A 17,654-nucleotide genomic window follows, 5' to 3' on the forward strand; every position below is an offset into this window, starting at 1 on the left:
GGAAATGATTACTATTGTGGGTTAGAAGGGTAGTGATACAAAAATTGATTTTTATTCAAAAAGTAACAAAGGAAAAATGAAAATAAGGATTTGTAATGATCAAAAACAAGTTAATTGGGGAATACCTGAAATACTGAATGATGTAATTCATTCACTGCAAAATTATAGAAAATACAAACTGAGCCGGGTCACTTTTGACCCATGTTGTGTATCAAAGGGTTCAAATCCCCTCTGACTTTAACCAGCAGCGACAGGAGGACACATGAAGCTTTACACGTCCAAGAAAAGCACGATCACCAACTTTACTCACAAAAACACCGCACGAGCTTCCACCTGGTTGATGTGAGGGATGTTTTCATCAATCTACACTCAAATTGTATGTGCTTAGCCCATATTCACAAATCACAATTTGTCTCATAGGGCTTTAACAAGGTGTGACACCCTCTGACCTTAACCTAAAAAAAATAAATAAAAAAAAAACTTATAACAGGGTAACACATGCGCTTTGTGAAAATGACGAATCTGCAACCGACCGACCACATCTGGAATGAAGACCACAAATCACCAGTTGCCCTGATCCCCAGTGAAACTAGAACACCGGGGAACCCGCGTCATGTGACTCGTCCTGCGGCGTCACGTGACTGTGGGCGGAACCGAAGGTGCCTCTGTTATTCCGGGTTTGAGGAGGAGGCGTTTTGCGCTCCGACGTTTTTCACCTGAATTTACCGCAAAGGTTTCGACATAAAACTTCACACAAGCGGAGCGGACACGCGTGGGTGAGTCCGGCGCGTGTTTCTACACGGACACACACACTCGGCACGTTTTAGTTCGGTCGTAAAGCGACACAGGGCGACAAGCTAACCGATGCTAGCTAGCTTGTTGCTGTTTAGCCGAGGACTGAAGTTTGTGAGTCATGGGGGGGTGTTAGTGATTCAGGGACTTGTTCCCTTTAACTCGTCACATCCACAGTCAACACGCAGACACAGCGGTGGATCCAACATGCCAGCTGGTGTAAAGCCTCCTGTGTTTTCCTTGTGTTGCTGCTCCAGGTGTAAGGATGGAGAACAGACCCCATGTCAGTGATCACACCAGAGGACAGTGAGTCACAGACAGATCTGACCTGGTGTCAACCCCCCACCCGGGTTGTTAAAGATGTCCGGTGGGAACCTTTTCAGCAAAGTGCGCTCCGCCTTCCGGAGGGAGCGAGGGGACTGGGCCCTCAGCGACACGGCCCCCTTCGACTTCTCCGATGAGCTGGTGGAGGACGATGCGCCCAAATTCAACAAGCTCAAGGTGGTGGTGTCCGGGGAGATGTCCGACTACTCCGCCGGGGCTCCGTCCAACGGGGTGCCGGTGAGCACGATGCTGGTGGCGGCGGACGACGACGACGACTCCCTGCTCGACTCCTCCTCGGGCCTGGGCAGTCCGAGTGTGAACATGGACCCCTGTGACAGCTGCACCAAGAGGAGGGAGATGATCAAGCACAAGAAGGTGATGAAGAGGCTCATGGTCGCTGCTGTGCTGTATTTGCTCTTCATGACGGGGGAGATCATAGGTGAGCAGGATCCCAGTGGAACCACACAGCACATTTGTCCCTCACAGTTTCAAACAGGGTCCAAGGTGAAAGGATGCAAGTCATGTGGGTCTACAGAACTTTATCAATTACTATTTCCATAGGACAGAGTTTATTGATCCCACGCTGAGGATAGTCACCTGTCAGAATGAGGTGGATAAGAGAACGTGTTAAATTGTACAAATAGAAAACAAGAAATAAAATAATACAGAGACTGTGAACGTAATATACAACTTCCACTCCAGATGTAAATATTGGTAGAGAAATGTACTGGAGTTAAGCTTTAGAACAAGAAGATTCCACAAGGATCTAAGTTGTATTTTTGTTTTATGTATGTGATATTGAGATACATGTAAACATATAATCAAATCTAATCAAACATATACGTTATTGTCCCATGGGGAGATTTGTCTTGGCCCAAAGTGCTACAGCAGCTGCACAACAGTACATTGTACAACAAACAACAACAACAAACACTACAGAAGGACATATCACGTTAGACCCACAATAATAAGGCAGAATAAAAGTGAGTTGAATATTGCACCTGCCCTAAAAACACTCAAAAGGATAAAACACTAAAAGGATATAACAACATAAACAAGATGAAAAACAAAAACTGGCGATAAAACTTAAACCAAAGTGTAAAACGTGCCAGACAAAGTGAAAAGGTCATTGAGATTCATGAGCCAATCAACACGTCTCCTCATTGAGTCGTGTGATAGACGTTGGGATGAATGAGAGTTAAGGCCGTTGGTTTTACACTTACAGGCCATATGTCCATATATAGGCTGTTATAAGTGTACAGGCAGGTATGGTATACTATATGAATGAGTTTAAAAGGGGAATGTGTCATATGTGTATATATAAATCGGTAATAGCAGTATACCATATATTGTAGAACTATATAAAGATGTATGTATATAAGAATAGGTTTAATAAGGTGTGGAAGCATCATGAGGATTCCTCCTCGTGGCATTGATTCTACAACCAGAACTCTCCTGGAGGGATGAAGCACCATTCCCTCGAAAGATGTTCCCTGGTTTGGTGTTTTGACGATGGTGCTGGAGAACATTGTCTAATACATCAGGACAAAAACACCCATGGGACTGTTTTTTTCCACAGGAGACAGAGGACCTTTGTCTTCTGTACGGGTCACTGGTTCCTAATAGAAAAGTGGTGACCGGAACATAGCTCCTGTAGCAAATGTTTTACTGATAGTGTGTGACAGTTCACCACTTGTTAAAGTAGATGTCGTTCTCCTGGAGCCACATTAGATCATAAGCTAATTTATGACATTGTTTACAAAATGTAGTTCTGCTGCGTGTGTGTGCCTGAATGGACCCACACCCTTCTAAACCTGTTTTCTTATTTCCACGTACAAACAGCTGAGACACATTTCAGTGTTTATCATGTAGTTTAATCACTTTCTCTTTTACCTTCAGGTGGTTATGTGTCAAACAGCTTAGCCATTATGACTGATGCGGTCCACATGCTGACGGACGTGGTGGGCATCTTGTTTTCTCTGCTGGCCCTGTGGCTCTCCACCAAACCCCCCACCAAGAGATTCACCTTCGGACTGCATCGCCTCGGTACCTCCATACTTTTACACTTCTTCTTTCACTTCTCCTGTCGGTCCACTCCTCTCAGTCAATATATGAGTGCGTCAGTACATTTGGTTTTGTCGCAGATGAATCATGTTGAAAGAAGAAAGCCTGTGTTCAGTCCAGATCAGGTTACTGATAGGGCAAATAGAGATGACAGCTAAATTTAGACCCCCGCGGTCATTTATCATTTCATTACAACTATCTGTTACAGTAGAACTTTGATGTTTGGTACAGATATAAATCTGGATAAGTGCCCATTGTGATTTATAACACTGTTGCTCCAAGTCTGCGATCAATTAGGGAGATACGCACCATTGAATAACATTGTCACAGCAGGTGGGTTCTTAAAAGCGTCCATGAAAGAGGCTTAAGGCATAAAATGGTAGCTGTCAAGCAAGGGCTTGGTATGCAGCCAACCAACCTAATGCTTCATAAGTCTTTTATTGTTACCAGTCATGATAACAAGGACAGAACCTTTGTTTAAGAGTGAAGCTGCTTCTGTCTCTGTATGTAAAACACAGCTTCTGCTGGAGTTTGCCATCAAGATTCTCTATCGGGCGGAAAAGTGCAGAAAAGTGGGAAAACGATCACAAAGCCTGTACAAAACTGTATTTCCATGTAAAGATACTTTTGACAATCACAGACAATATCAGTCATAATCAGAAACAGTATGAAGCATGGACATTAAGAGGCTCTCCATCTTGTGGCAGGCTCAACAATTAAATAAAAATGTTATAGTTATAATCATAAACTGAGCCTATTTTAATCATCAGAAGGAATTCAAACATGAGAATTGACCTCACAGACCTATTGGGCATAATTCTGATATTGTTAAGTGCATCTATTACAGATTCAATTTTTGTTACTGTTATATTCTTCCTGTCTGAGAACCACTGGTGGAAATCAGGTCCTTCTCAAAACTCTTGCTTCTATTGTTCTAAATGTGTTTTGTTCATACAACTGATTGTGATTTCCCGACCTAGAGGTGGTATCGGCCGTCGTCAGCGTGCTGCTCATCTACATCCTGACGGCCATCCTGCTCTACGAGGCGGTGCAGAGGACGGTGCACCAGGACTTCAACATAGACGGAGACGTCATGCTCATTACCGCAGCTGTTGGAGTAGCTGTCAACCTGGTGTAAGGGAAATGTCCATTTGTAGTTTTTGTAGAGAAATTTTGACTTTTGTCTTATTGTTTTAGTTGTAAATGAAACATATAGAAATAAAACCAGGTTGCTGGGATTATTATGTAAGATCATACAACACTGCCTGGTTGGCTTCATGTCTGGAGTTACATTTTTGTCTATATGGAGATGAAAACCCCTAAAATAAGTCATCCTGTTCTTTCCATGTTAACAGGGTTGCAAATAAGGAACTGAAATGCAGCGACATGAGACTGAATCCATTTCTGTGTGTGTAGAGTATCAGCAAACATTTTTACGGCTCAGTACAAAGTACTTTCCAAATTGCTGTTGCTCGAAGTGTAATGTTTGACCACAGTCAGTAGATGAATCAATAATTTGCACTTTATAAAGTCAGTGCTATGAACGGAACAAAATCATGTTACTGCTTCAAATCAAATCTCTCTTCCTTTGTTTTTCTGGTGTCTTCAGAATGGGTTTCTTATTAAACCAAGGGGGTCACCTGCACTCGCACGGCCCCGGTCACGGTCACGGTCACTCTCACGGCTCTGCAGTTGCCTCAGGGTCACAGTCGGCCGGGTCGGGTCACCAGCAGCGCTCCCACGGCAGCCTGGCTGTCAGGGCAGCCTTCATCCACGCTTTGGGAGACCTCCTCCAGAGCGTCGGGGTGCTCATAGCTGCCTACGTCGTCCGCTTCAAGGTACTCAACCTTTTTATTAAAGTATTGTAATGTTACTCACTAGAATTGTTGCCAAGAAATGTTCAATCAGGTTTACACAACAACTCTTCATTAAAGTTTTCAGAACAGGTTCATTCTAGTGTATTGTGTGCATCCGTCAAAGTCTTTCCAGAGAGTGGTTTGAGAACTCAGAGCCAAAAAGAAAACAAGCATATCTCATTTCTGTGCATGAGGATTTCGATCGGATGATGGATTTAAAAAAAAAAAAAAACTGAATGAAAAATACCGAATTGGGGTGGAAAGATAATTTTTTTTGTGATGACATTTTTTATTTATTGAAAACATATGACAATACACACAGATACATATACACAAAATATACAAATGAAAAAAGAACAAAAGAAGGTAGGAAGGAACCACAAAAAACCACACACCCCCCACCCACAGCATCACTCAGATCCAGGTCACCAACTCTTACAAAACATAGTTGTAAACGATTTGTAACTTTTATTGAGAGTGAGTACTGAGCCTCTCAAACTGAATTGTTTGCTCTGTGGACTCGAGCAGTTGATAACTTCCTGGAAAGAACCATGTAGTTCGGTACAAGTTAGAGGAACATAGACAAACAAATCTGGCACTGTTGTTTTAGTGACTTCAATTAGTTGTGTTGACTTTATTTTTGACTTCCAGATGAATTTCTGTGAAAGAAATTCCACCCAGTGAGGGATCGTTTGTAAATACATTAAAGGTTGTGCTCGCTCAGCATTTAGAAATAACTGGAGGCGTATCAGCTGAACTTGCCAAGAAAACGTTCAAGAGAATATTTGGAAATAAACTGTAATTTATAGACTCACTTGCAGCTGTGTTGTGCATGAAGGTCATTTGTGCCTGACATGATATTTTTAAAGAGGTAATTTAGAGAGTGGTTGAAAGAAAGTTATGCTGGAGATCGTCCCACTTCACAGAGTGAAGAAATAAGACACGAGTTACAAGTTCATGCAACTGATGACTTAGTTAAACCGCTTGCAGTAATTTACAGATGACACTTTTCTGACCGATTACATTCTCTTGTTTTCAGACAGTGAACAATGAACATTTTCCTGAAAACAAAACCGTGTTGAACTGTTGGCTTTGTATCTCGTAGTCGTTCATTTTCCTGTGATTTGTAATTGTTGTCCCTTGTTTTAAGCTCTTGAATTGAGATCAACTACCAGGATGAGCAGTCAGAGCTCAACAAAGTTATTGGGAGAAGTTGTATGCGTCAAAAAATATTTAAAAGGCTGATGTGATGTCACCTGTGTCTTCACAGCCGGAGTTGAAGCTGGCTGACCCCATCTGCACCTACATCTTCTCCGTTCTGGTTCTCTTCACCACAATCCGCATCATGCGAGACACCGTAGTCATCGTGCTGGAGGGTAAGTGCTGGTTCTTCTCTTGAGTTGTTTAGCATAAAGAAAGTGGAGCGTGTACTTTAATGGTGTTGTTGTTTTTATCTCTGTGTATCAGGTGTTCCCAGACACCTGGACTCTCAGCGAATCAAAGAGGACCTCCTGAAGCTGGAGGATGTCCATTCAATCGATGAGCTGAACATTTGGGCTCTGACCACTGACAAGACTGCAGCAGTCGTACATCTGCAGCTCAGTGAGTACAACATCAGCACGTACAACAAGAGAGAGGCATTCTGGGAAAGTGTGGGAATGTATTCCTAGATGTTATTTAGTAGATTTTTGTTAAATCTAGACTTGACATTTGGACAAAAACAGTAAGCTATCCAAATTAATGTATTATTCATCATATATTAGTATGGTGAAATTTGATTTGCTGTTTTAGCCCCAATTCAAAATAAGTACAATTACTTTTTTGTTTGCAATTGACTCAAAATATTGTATGATTACATTTTAAATTGCAAGTTTATTCAAAAGGTTGTTTAATGGTAAAAAATACCACTGTCAGTGACTCCAGGTGGAGTTTATGACATTACCCGCAGCCAGCCACTAGGGGGTGATCAAGATGATATGGCTTCACTTTGTCATCCAACTTTGTTTCAGTCATGTTCAACTGCATTTTGTGTTCACAGCACCCTCTAGTGCTGACAACTGGGAGGACGTCCAGGCGAGGGCCCGGCACCTCTTGATTCACACCTACGGCCTCACCAGATGCACAGTGCAGGTGCAGACACACAGGCAGAGGCTGGCACACAGTTGTGCACACTGCCAACAGTCCAGTGCTTAAACAAAGACTCACAGTGACTTCCACGCTGCATTTTCTGGAGCTGGACAGCAGAGGACACAGTGAGAAAATGCTCTGAGTGGATGTCACAGCTCGGTGCCATAGCAGGAGCCCCAGTATGTAAGTGGAAACAAAATGGTGCCAAAGGACAGATGCACATTTCTAATTAAAGGATCACTACGGCCTCTAGGGGCCGTACACTCTTACGCTTGATAAGCTCTCGGAGGGGAGGTTAAATTCTTCAGCAGAGAAGAATGAAAGATCTCGCTCTTAATTCACCATCAAAGCCTATTCCACAACTGATGTTTTATCATCAGATGCAAATGTAATTTTTTTGTTTATAGGTGTGAGGTACAATATTGTAAAATATGATTTTATCACTTTACTGAGGATGTCTGCAACTGAAAACCACCTCCTGTCATTTGAGAATAACTGTGGCCACAGTGCAAACTCACCACTGGTACACGTGAGGCCCTTTATTATTGTTTCCCTTTATAGGACGTTACATTTCCTCTAATGCTCTTAATCATTATTGTTCCTCAGCCAAAGTCTGTCGTAGTGCAGATCTTTTAAACGACAATAATTTTAGGTATTTCTAACGTTGACTTTATTGACTTTACTGACCGACAATTAAAAAAATAACCTGACACTGATATTTTATTCCAGCACATCTCTTACTTTTCTGAGCAGGTAACTGACAATCAGTGTGACTGACTTTGAATTCAACGCTACAGTGGTTTCACTCTATACTCTGCTTTCTTCTCATATCAATGCACTGACGGGGGAACTGATGCAGGCAGGTTGAGGAAATATTCAGTATTTTACAGTTGCAGTGTTTTGCTGGAAGAAAGTTTGAGCTGGAATTTTCCAATAAAGGTGTTCAAAGTGTTTTGAGGCTGTGGCAGGTTTTTATTTCAAACCTTTCCACTCCTCTGATATTATTCATGGAGAGAAGTCCGGATCTGGATCACTGTTTTTGTTTGTAATAAAGTATTTAATCTTTTTTTGTGTTTTTCTCAGTGTCTCATTTCTTTGGACAAATTTAATTTAGGAAACTGTGTGGTCATCCCCTAATGTCGCTCTCAGTCCAATTCTCTTAATCGATTTTTATTTTATTTTATTGAATTAGTCACTGTCGCAGTTGTTTGGACCATCTCCATCCATATTTATGTTATCGATTGAGAGCACTTAGATTTACCATTAGAATTAAATCCTTTCTGAGCATCGCACAAGTAGGTTTGAGTCCTGCAGCGTCTGCACGTTCGATCCTCATTCTGCTGAATGTCTTCCCTGCTCGCTTTCCCCCTTTCACACTTAACTGTCCTAATAAAGGCTTGATGCCAAAAATACATCAAAACATATCAATCAATTGTTTCTTGGTAAAAAACAGAACTCTTTAAATGCAAACAAAAGCGTGAACAGAATAAATGTGGCTGACTGCATAATGTGGTGTAATGTCACTTTCCAACTCTAGGTGGTGCACTTCAGTCATAGCTGAAATATTGTCCTTACAGGATCTTTTTGAGATAACATGCAAATGTTTGTGTATAATTTACATCACACTTTTGTATTCACCTACAAACAGAAGCACAAAACACATCTGTCTTTGAGAACTAGTTTTTATCTTTTATTATTGTGTGCTCAGGTTATGATGAGCAAAGAAATGCACTATACAGTATATAGAATGATTTGGAAAAGCGTATAAATATGTGGCTGAAACTATGTGAATTAGTCCTTTAATGTGTCAAGTTTCTTGAATAATTATCTGTGTTTAAAAAAGGCAAATATTAAAGATAAAGTATAATAATGTAATGGAGCATGACGCAAAGTCAAGGAACTGTACAGGAACATTTAAAACAACACAGACAATTGAAACATACAAGAAATATTTGTTTAAACTGGGAGTGTCTCTGTTTCCAGGCAACAGGTTGATTCCACATGAAGCCAGTGAAGCAGAGGGAGGGAACTTGTGTTTACAGCAGAGCCAGAGACAGAAGTTTACAGCATCCACTCACCTGCCGGCCCTCGATGAAGAGAACCATAAACTCATTTACTGAATCCTCTCCTCCTGTCTCACCCTGTCACACCCGACTGTACCAAAGAAACAATATATATATATATATATATATATATATATGAGTATGTGTTTTTATATTGTGAACTATGAGTCACACAAGTCACGAGTTCACTTGAAGCTCTGAATAGCAGCAGCACTCCCATCACTTAGGGGAAATCCATCTCTTCTGTCATGAGAGCAGCCACTACCTGCTTTTATTCACTGGTCACATGGTCTGTGGTATCATCATGACTGGGACCAGTCACGTACTCAAATTCCACCACACACGTACACACGCACGTACACACACACACACACACAGCGTCCTTCCTCTACCATTGTCTCCCTAAATAACCTTCCAGACACAGAGCTTCATAGGTGAGATTAAGTTGTGACTGCAGCACAGAGTGTTTGCATCTCGTTAACACTCTCTCCACAGAATTCCAGATCATATATACAAACACACTGTCATTCTGCAAAGAGGAAGGAAATGTTTAAAAAACTGAAACCCACTTGTTAAACGTATAACCGAAAAATGGGTGTGAGTAACACCAGAGAGGAAAATGTTTCCTGATAAGAGCGAGATCAGGAAACAATGCCCGGGCCTCTCCCTCCCTCTCGTTCTTCACACTTCTTGTTAAATGTTTAATAATTAATCCGAAATCCATTCAGATCCAGGGTGCAGCCGGAGGACCCACAGGCCGTGTGTGTCTGTGTGTGTGTTTCACTGTGGGAGTGTTTTCTGATGTTGGTTTTTCCCTCCGAGATACAAAATGAACATTAAGGGGATTGTCTCTTGTTATGAAACTCAATGGGAGTTCTGAAGGCTCACACAACCAGAAACTGAGCAGATGAGTGCAGCTTCACATTAGCTCGGCTGTAATTACTTTACATCTGCCCTGTCTGGCTTCGCCTCATCAGTTTCTCAATGACAATTAAAATCATATTTATATTAAAAGAGAGAACGGAGCACAATGGAGTCAAATTCAACTTTTCATTATTCCTACTGCATTCAGACCAGACTCAGAACATCAGAAGACAGGACTGTGAATTTACTCTAGTACTTTACTGAAGTACACATTTGATGTAGTTGTACATTACTTGAGTATTTGTATTCTATGCAACTTTATTCTTCTACTTCACTTCATCTCAGTCACATATTGTACTTTTTTTAATTCAAATACATTTATTAAAATTGTATTTATACCGCTCGTCCTTTGAGGGTCAGCTGGGCAGGTCACCAGCGTATCAACCATTCAGACTCACATCAACACATGAAAAGACACTCAGAAGTTGTGTGTTGACAATAATTTAATGACACTGTACAGAACATTATTTACTCACTTTACCTCGTTGCATCGTCACATTAACACACCATCATACATTTCACATCTACTCTAACATCTGTGGCTTCTGTGTGATTCATCAACCGGACGACCAATGAAACGCAGCTTCTTCAATATTAATCGTCTAGTTGTGAAAAAAACACAGAAGCCCACAGTGAGATGGTGTCTTTATTCCACTTTGACTTAATGACAGTATGAGTATATCTGTTCCCATCGTTTCCTGCTGCTGTGGATGGGTGTGGATGGGCGTCCTTGGGCTTAGCAGGGGTGAACCCCCACCAGTGGAGCAGAAGCGTTTCCGCACACTGAGTGACAAAGCATCCTAGTTTGTGCAGAAAGGATTCTGTTCGACTGATGGGAGGGGGCATGTCGGCTTGTCGGCAGCTCGGCGGACTGGTGGATCTTCCTGGCAGACGTCTGCCTTTTCTTTTACTTGGTGAGTTTCTTCACCAGCTCCAGCTCCTCCACCGGCCTCCACTTCTGATTGATGGTGATGAACTGCAATTTAAAGATTAGGCTTCATGTGACGCATGTTTGTGAGTGTGACACCAAACTAAAGAGACAGATAACATGAACAACACGGTGGTGAGAGCCAGGATGTGTGGGTACGTAAGGCTGCTACTAATTTGATAAGATTTCCTCCTCCGTGACTCAGCACATTGCAGCTGCACCCTGAATGACTCGTTCGACATGTTCGTGAGGCTCATTAACAACCATCCAAACAAAACACATCATTTAACTTTAGAGTTTACCTTCTGGGGTTTTGATGGGTCCACTCTCTCCCATGGCTCTGGGTTATTGGTCTTATTCAAACTAAAAACAGTGAATGAAAAGATTCAATTGTGATTATTAAGCTTTTCTTAGATGCCAAAAAAAAGAGGAGAAGCACTTTGTAAAATGAATGCAGTGGAACACGATTCAAAATGAGGAGGAAGTAAAACTCACATGACATCATTCTTAGTGAAGAGAAAGTAGAGCGCAGCCGAGGTGGCTCCTACTGCAGCAAACGCCATGAACCCAATCAGAGGGATCAGCTGGAAAAACCCATTAAAAAAATTAGTTTTTAAATGTAAAAATAAAATTCACATCAGATATAAAACCAATATCCACGATACAAAATCATCAAACATTCAAACTAGACTCTCACCTCCTTTTTCTTTCTCAACATTTGGAAGAATCCACTCATTTTTAAATCTTTTTTTCTTCAAACACCTAAAGAGAAATGTATAATATTAGATTTAATAACAAAAATGAGAGTCAGTGAAGTAAAGTCAACAGGTCATAGAGAAGCAGCTGTACGTGGCAGCACTCACCTGTTGTTGCAGAGAAGTGTGTGATGCCTCTCAGCGCAGCATCCTGTGAGCCGGCCTGATGTAGTCAGGATGAGGGGCAGTACGAGGTGAAAGGCACGTAGACAGACGCAGCTTCCTGCACCGAGATGCAGCTGCACAGTCCAATATTTCACCACATCCACTTAGCTGATGATCAATACACTTTCTGGGCGTGCAGCGCTCCCTTGTGGCCACGGTTAAGAAGTGAAAGTCAGTGGTTGAACTTTGGAATCTTAAAAAACTAATTTTAGATACAAAACACAAGACACCAGCGATCACGTTTCACACATTTTATTTCAAACATTGTTTTAACAAGTCATCACTACAGAGGACGTGGTGATGTGCGGTTTGTCATCTGAGGTGTGTTTGATATGTGTGTATCTGCTGTGCAGTGAGAGAGGGGCTCATCTTTCTGAGGGCCTTCAGGAAGTGAGTGTGTTTGATGACAGAAGCCGCCATGTTCTCTTCTTGAAGCGCCAGCAGAGCAGCCTGGAAAACAAAAAAATATTTTTCTTTTAGGATATATTTTGACTTTGGTTTTATTATTGTGTCTCATGCTCTGAGATACATTTGTCATTGTTCAGGTCAGCTTGCCAAGACAAATTCACATCCATCAATTTGATTTGTCAATGTGGCAACAAAGAATGAAATCTTGAATTGTGAATCAGAGTGCAGCAAAATTCACATCATGAAATTAAATGCAAAAGTCACTATTCCCACTTTAAATTGTGACTCAAATCGTGATTCTATGATTTTATTCCACACAACATTCAGCCCCATCTTTGGTCGAGCTTCACATTACCTCTTTACACAGGTTTTCCAGGTCAGCTCCAGAGTAAAGCTCGCTCTTTGACGCTAGTTCCTCCAGACACACATCAGCAGCGACAGGCATTGACTGCATACACACCTTCAGGACAGCGAGTCGAGCCTAGAAACACAGAAATTACGCATATACAAGGTCAGCCAGTTATTTTTCTGCTTTTTAAATACACATTCATGGGAAAAGTCATTTAACTATCATTTAATTCAATACTGTTGAACAGCTTTCACAACATTTTGGATTTCTATTCACCTGCTGGTCGGGTGGTGGGACGTAGATGATGTGGTCCAGTCTGCCAGGCCTGAGGAGGGCGCTGTCTAAGCAGTCAGGTCTGTTTGTGGCGGCTACAACCATCACATCTCTGTTGCATACTTCCTGGCAGTCCAACTGTCAGAGAGCATATAACATAACGTGTTCACTCAACAGCTAAACTGATCTGATGTTTTCAAAGTGATGGAAGATGATGTCTTGAGCACATCTGCATCTCATCTGACCTGGTCCTGAGGGCGAGTCTCCTCCACTCCCTCTGCCTGGAGGATCTTCTCAGTCCCTCTCCTCTCCAGCGACTTCAGGCCGACCCCGTCCATCTCATTCAGCAGCACAGACAGGAGGCGTGTGTGCACACCGCTGGATTGGTTGTTCGACCGAGAGCCAATCAGAGAGTCAATCTCGTCGAGGAACAGGATACAGGGGGCGCAGGCGCGGGCTTGTCGAAACAGCTGGAAGAGAACAGACAGGAAGAAGTGTTTATGGATGAAACAGACAGGAAGTCATTCACAGGTCTTTTTTTTTATGGGCTGTGAAAAGACGGTACCTGTGCTAAAGCCTTTTCTGAGTCTCCGACATAGGGAGAGTAGAGGTCAGCGCCACTGACAGACAGGAAGGCACAGTGGGAGGAGCTCGCTGCAGCTCTGACAAGGGTCGTCTTTGCACATCCTGGAGGTCCGTAGAGCAGCACGCCACGGGGCCGACTGAGACCCAGACGCACAAACGCCTCCGGGTACTTCATCGGCCACTCGATACTCTTGGATGTTCGGACACAAAAGAGAATAAAGTATCAGAAAAACCAACTCAGATGAGAACTCTTTGTATAATTCAAACTCTGCCATTCATCTACCTGTCTTAGTTTGAGCTTGACCTCGTCCAGGCCTCCTATCTGCTCCAAGGACACCGGAGTGAGCTCCGTCCTGCCCAGGCTGCCGCGCAGGCAGGACCCTGAACCCTGCAGACAATAATGTAAAAGAAAAAAACATGCATGAGTCTACGTCTTCGTCACTTTGATTTTAGTTCAATCTATTTTACTTGATCTCACCAGTATAATCCACTCATGATCAATACTGCGTTTGAGATCCATGGATCTATGGTTTATATATTTAAAACAAATGATCTTGAACAAAATATACAAATGGTATATTTTACACATAAGGCAAACACACTTCTAAAACGGTTGATTTGTTTTTTTAAATAAGCGTACAAATATGAATCTGGACATACAGGCCCCTGTCAGAGGTTCCTAGGTCTGAAGGAAGCTGAAAAACGTTAAGTGATATATTTCGATATGGTGCTTGGTGTATTTACCTTAGAGCTTTCTCGTAGAGCGTGCATGGCAGCCTCCCTGCACAAAGCACTGAGGTCCGCTCCTACGAAGCCTGAAGTTCTCGATGCGAGCTCGGCCATGTCGACGCTGGGACCCAGAGGCATCCTCGCACACAGAACACACAGGATGGCTTTTCTCTGCTGCAAAGTGGGAGCTCCGATGATAACCTGAAAAAAAAGATGGAGAAGTTCAGAGATTTATATTTATCATTATGTAAAGATGAACGGATTTAGTCGTACTTCTCTGTCGAATCTTCCCGGTCGCCGCAGTGCCGGGTCTAAGCTGTCCGGCCGGTTGGTGGCTCCAACGATGAGGAAGCGATCAGACTGATTGATCCCGTCCATCAGAGTGAGGAGCTGAGCCACCAGGCGGTTCTCCGGTGCCGACGAGCCGGTTCTCCTCGGACACAGAGAGTCCAGCTCGTCTAAGAACAGCACACACGGGCCCTCTTCGGCTGCAGCTCGAGCTCGCTCAAACACAGCCCGCAGCCTCTCCTCGCTCTCACCCGGCCGGGATCCCACCACCTGAAACAAAACATCATAACAACTTTAATTTGGCACAAAATGAAGCTCATTGTACTAAACTACAAATAAACAAATTTATAAATAAATGTTAATTGCTTGTTCAATTACTTCAAAAATAATAAGAACTCTAGAATGACACTCTGAGCAAATACCTCTCCCAGAGCCCAACAGTCAACTACGCACATTTATATTCACTAGACCTGGAAATGTATTTTAATCATAAACATCTGAATCTATTACCTCAAATCTACACCATCCACAGGTCTCTGGCACGACTCATAGTTGTGTAACCACACAGAGATGTAAATGAAAGCTACATTTATGCTTTTGGCTTGAGAATTTAAGTTTAAGTGTTATATTTATATTTGCTTTAAAGGAAAATCAAGTTTCTGAAAGTAATCAACCTGGACAGTTACGATTTGCTGCTATGCCAGTGTCTGAAAATGAAAATGTTTAACATATGAAAATACTTAACAGAGTAGTGTAATAAAATCACACCTACAATATGAGGATGTCATATGTATTTTTTTTACCTCTGGTCCTCTGACCAACACCAGACTGGCTCCCACCTCCCCCACCACTTTGTGGACCAGCAGGGTCTTGCCCACCCCTGAGGGCCCCACCAGGAGGACACCTCTGGGACACGACACACCCAGTGAGTTCAGGGTACCTGGGTAAAGCAGAGGCAGCTGCAGCATCTCTCTCAGGGAAGCACTCACCTAAAATACAGTAAAAAACAAAACAAATGTAGGTGTCCCATAGTTCACTCTGCAGATGAACACCAATCATGTCATCCCAGTGATTACATGCTGACCTCCTCCAGTCCCCCCAGTGACACGGTGTTCTGGTCCTGCTGCTGACTCCTGTAATGGCGGACTGTCTGGATGCCAATTATCTCCACACCGGTTTTCGAGGTGATTAATCCAGAACTGGTAGAGTCCGGGTGAAGGCTTTCAATCACAACATATCTGATCTCTGTGTCAACGTCCTCCAGGTTTATCACGTGCTTCTCATGGACACACACACCTCTCAGCATGTCTTTCACGAGCTCATGAATAACTTTGTGAGGTGTGTGTTTCTTAAAGTCAAAAGTCTGGACTACGACGGTTATCTTAACACCTTTCAGTTTGGGGCAGGGTACAGGCGTGAGTTGGTCGGGGTCCAGGTGCAGGAGTGTGGGAGGACGAGAGATCAGACCGGGAGACGAACACTTCAGGTCCATCTGCAGAAAACCCTCTGCCAGGTCGGAGCGGGGCCAGGCGGTGCACAGGCAGCTTCCCCCCGGGACAGGCACCAGCAGGGGGGAGCCCAGACTCAGACCCAGGGCCGACATCAAGCCGGGACCCAGCCTGCATCTCTGAGAGCCCCGGTCTGACGGATCCACCGACAGCAGCCGCAGGGACGTCATCGACTCATCGGCAGCCTCCGACCACACTGACAGGAAAACACAAAACAGGATGGATGAGCTCCAAGAATATTTTAACCATCTGTTGACATACAGTTCATTTGGGTTGATTGCACTTTGTCTGGCACATTTTACAATCTGGTTTATAGGTTTTAATGCCAGTTTTGTTTTTCATCTTTTATGCGTTATATCTTTTTAGTGTTTTATCTTTTTAAGTGTTTTTAGAGCAGGTACAATACTCAACTCACTCTTATTCTGCATTATTATCGTGGGTTTGACATGATGTGTCCTTGTGTACTGTTTTTTGTTGTTTTCGGTTTATTTAGATTTAAAGTTTGCATTGTATTCTAACTTGTGTTTGTGTCTTTTCCATTAAAAGTCTGAAAACTTTCCTTTCAAATGGCAGCACACAGAAGTAAACAAGTTACTGAGTGAAGCTGTTTATCATCAGCTCGTCTCTAAATGAAGTATCGATACAACACGATCAGTATCTTCACTGATCATCAGAGTTTATCAACAGGTTTTAGGCTCAAAAGTGCGAATAAATACACAGATGGAGCTGCGGTGTTAGCTAGGCTACATGCTACTAGCTATTAGCAACAAGGATAAAACCAGCGATAAAATGATTTAAACTGAATGAGAGTCACACAGTTACTCACCAGGTGAAACAGGTGATATGGGACCAAAGAGCGGTGAAGGTTCGAGGAGCTGAAAGCAGCGGATCAGCTGACAGGAGCGTTTAGAGGAGGACTGAGTCTGAGAGGAACCTGGCTGCAGACAACATGGCCCAGCGCCGCTCTCCGTATGCGCATGCGCAGTAGATGTCTCCGGATGGAAATGATGTCATCCCAGCAGCGGAAGTTGTTCTTCTGTCGTTTTCACCCGCGTCAGCTAACAACACACACGTTTATCAAACTTTACTCATCAGAAATGTGTTGTTTAAAGTCAAGAAAAAACTATAGCGTCTATACATTTATTTTTTTAATGAGCCAATATAAGGTCAACAAGTCTTATTTTTATTTAAATTTAGATACAAACAATATCTTTTCAACAACATAAACAATGTGAATATAGGCTGTAGACGTTTGTCTCCAAACAAACAGCTGATCTCAGACTCCTGTGAACACGAGGTGAGTCCAGCACAGACTCTGATCCTCACTTCTTCTATGTGTTTGTTTTGGTAAAGATGGTTTCACCAACTAGTGGAAGGAAAACTGAAGAGAACTGAGCTCAAAACCTAAGAAATAGAATGATTAGAACTTTTTGTTTGTTTGTTGTTTATCCCTGAAAGTGTTATTTTCTTGTTTGTTTGTTGATCTCTGGACTCTTTATTGTTGTTGAATATCATT

General features: G+C 42.6%; 3 protein-coding genes across 3 annotated transcripts; 1 reads left to right on the forward strand and 2 right to left on the reverse strand.

Moving 5' to 3' along the window:
• Positions 1-618: 618 nt before the first annotated feature.
• On the forward strand, positions 619-8,229 carry slc30a4 (solute carrier family 30 member 4). Its single transcript, XM_035160506.2, has 8 exons — positions 619-776; positions 1,050-1,555; positions 3,016-3,162; positions 4,161-4,314; positions 4,790-5,018; positions 6,307-6,412; positions 6,504-6,638; positions 7,075-8,229. Exons 2-8 carry the CDS (start codon positions 1,153-1,155, stop codon positions 7,227-7,229), a joined length of 1,329 nt encoding a protein of 442 aa, XP_035016397.2. The 5' UTR covers positions 619-776; positions 1,050-1,152; the 3' UTR covers positions 7,230-8,229.
• A 2,346-nt stretch (positions 8,230-10,575) lies between these two features.
• c1h15orf48 (chromosome 1 C15orf48 homolog) lies at positions 10,576-12,062 on the reverse strand. Its single transcript, XM_035161727.1, has 5 exons — positions 11,942-12,062; positions 11,776-11,840; positions 11,574-11,662; positions 11,381-11,441; positions 10,576-11,126 (listed from the first exon to the last, which is right to left on the reverse strand). The coding sequence occupies exons 2-5, from the start codon at positions 11,812-11,814 to the stop codon at positions 11,058-11,060; spliced, it is 258 nt and encodes an 85-aa protein (XP_035017618.1). The 5' UTR covers positions 11,815-11,840; positions 11,942-12,062; the 3' UTR covers positions 10,576-11,057.
• A 172-nt stretch (positions 12,063-12,234) lies between these two features.
• spata5l1 (spermatogenesis associated 5-like 1) lies at positions 12,235-17,134 on the reverse strand. The gene is made up of 11 exons (XM_047341030.1): positions 16,965-17,134; positions 15,715-16,334; positions 15,434-15,619; positions 14,616-14,900; positions 14,358-14,543; positions 13,897-14,040; positions 13,594-13,803; positions 13,274-13,498; positions 13,032-13,166; positions 12,762-12,887; positions 12,235-12,448 (listed from the first exon to the last, which is right to left on the reverse strand). Exons 2-11 carry the CDS (start codon positions 16,306-16,308, stop codon positions 12,311-12,313), a joined length of 2,229 nt encoding a protein of 742 aa, XP_047196986.1. The 5' UTR covers positions 16,309-16,334; positions 16,965-17,134; the 3' UTR covers positions 12,235-12,310.
• Positions 17,135-17,654: the final 520 nt, after the last annotated feature.

This window comes from Hippoglossus stenolepis, chromosome 1 (genome assembly GCF_022539355.2).
Source record: "Hippoglossus stenolepis isolate QCI-W04-F060 chromosome 1, HSTE1.2, whole genome shotgun sequence".
In the NCBI taxonomy this organism is placed as follows: Eukaryota; Metazoa; Chordata; class Actinopteri; order Pleuronectiformes; family Pleuronectidae; genus Hippoglossus; species Hippoglossus stenolepis.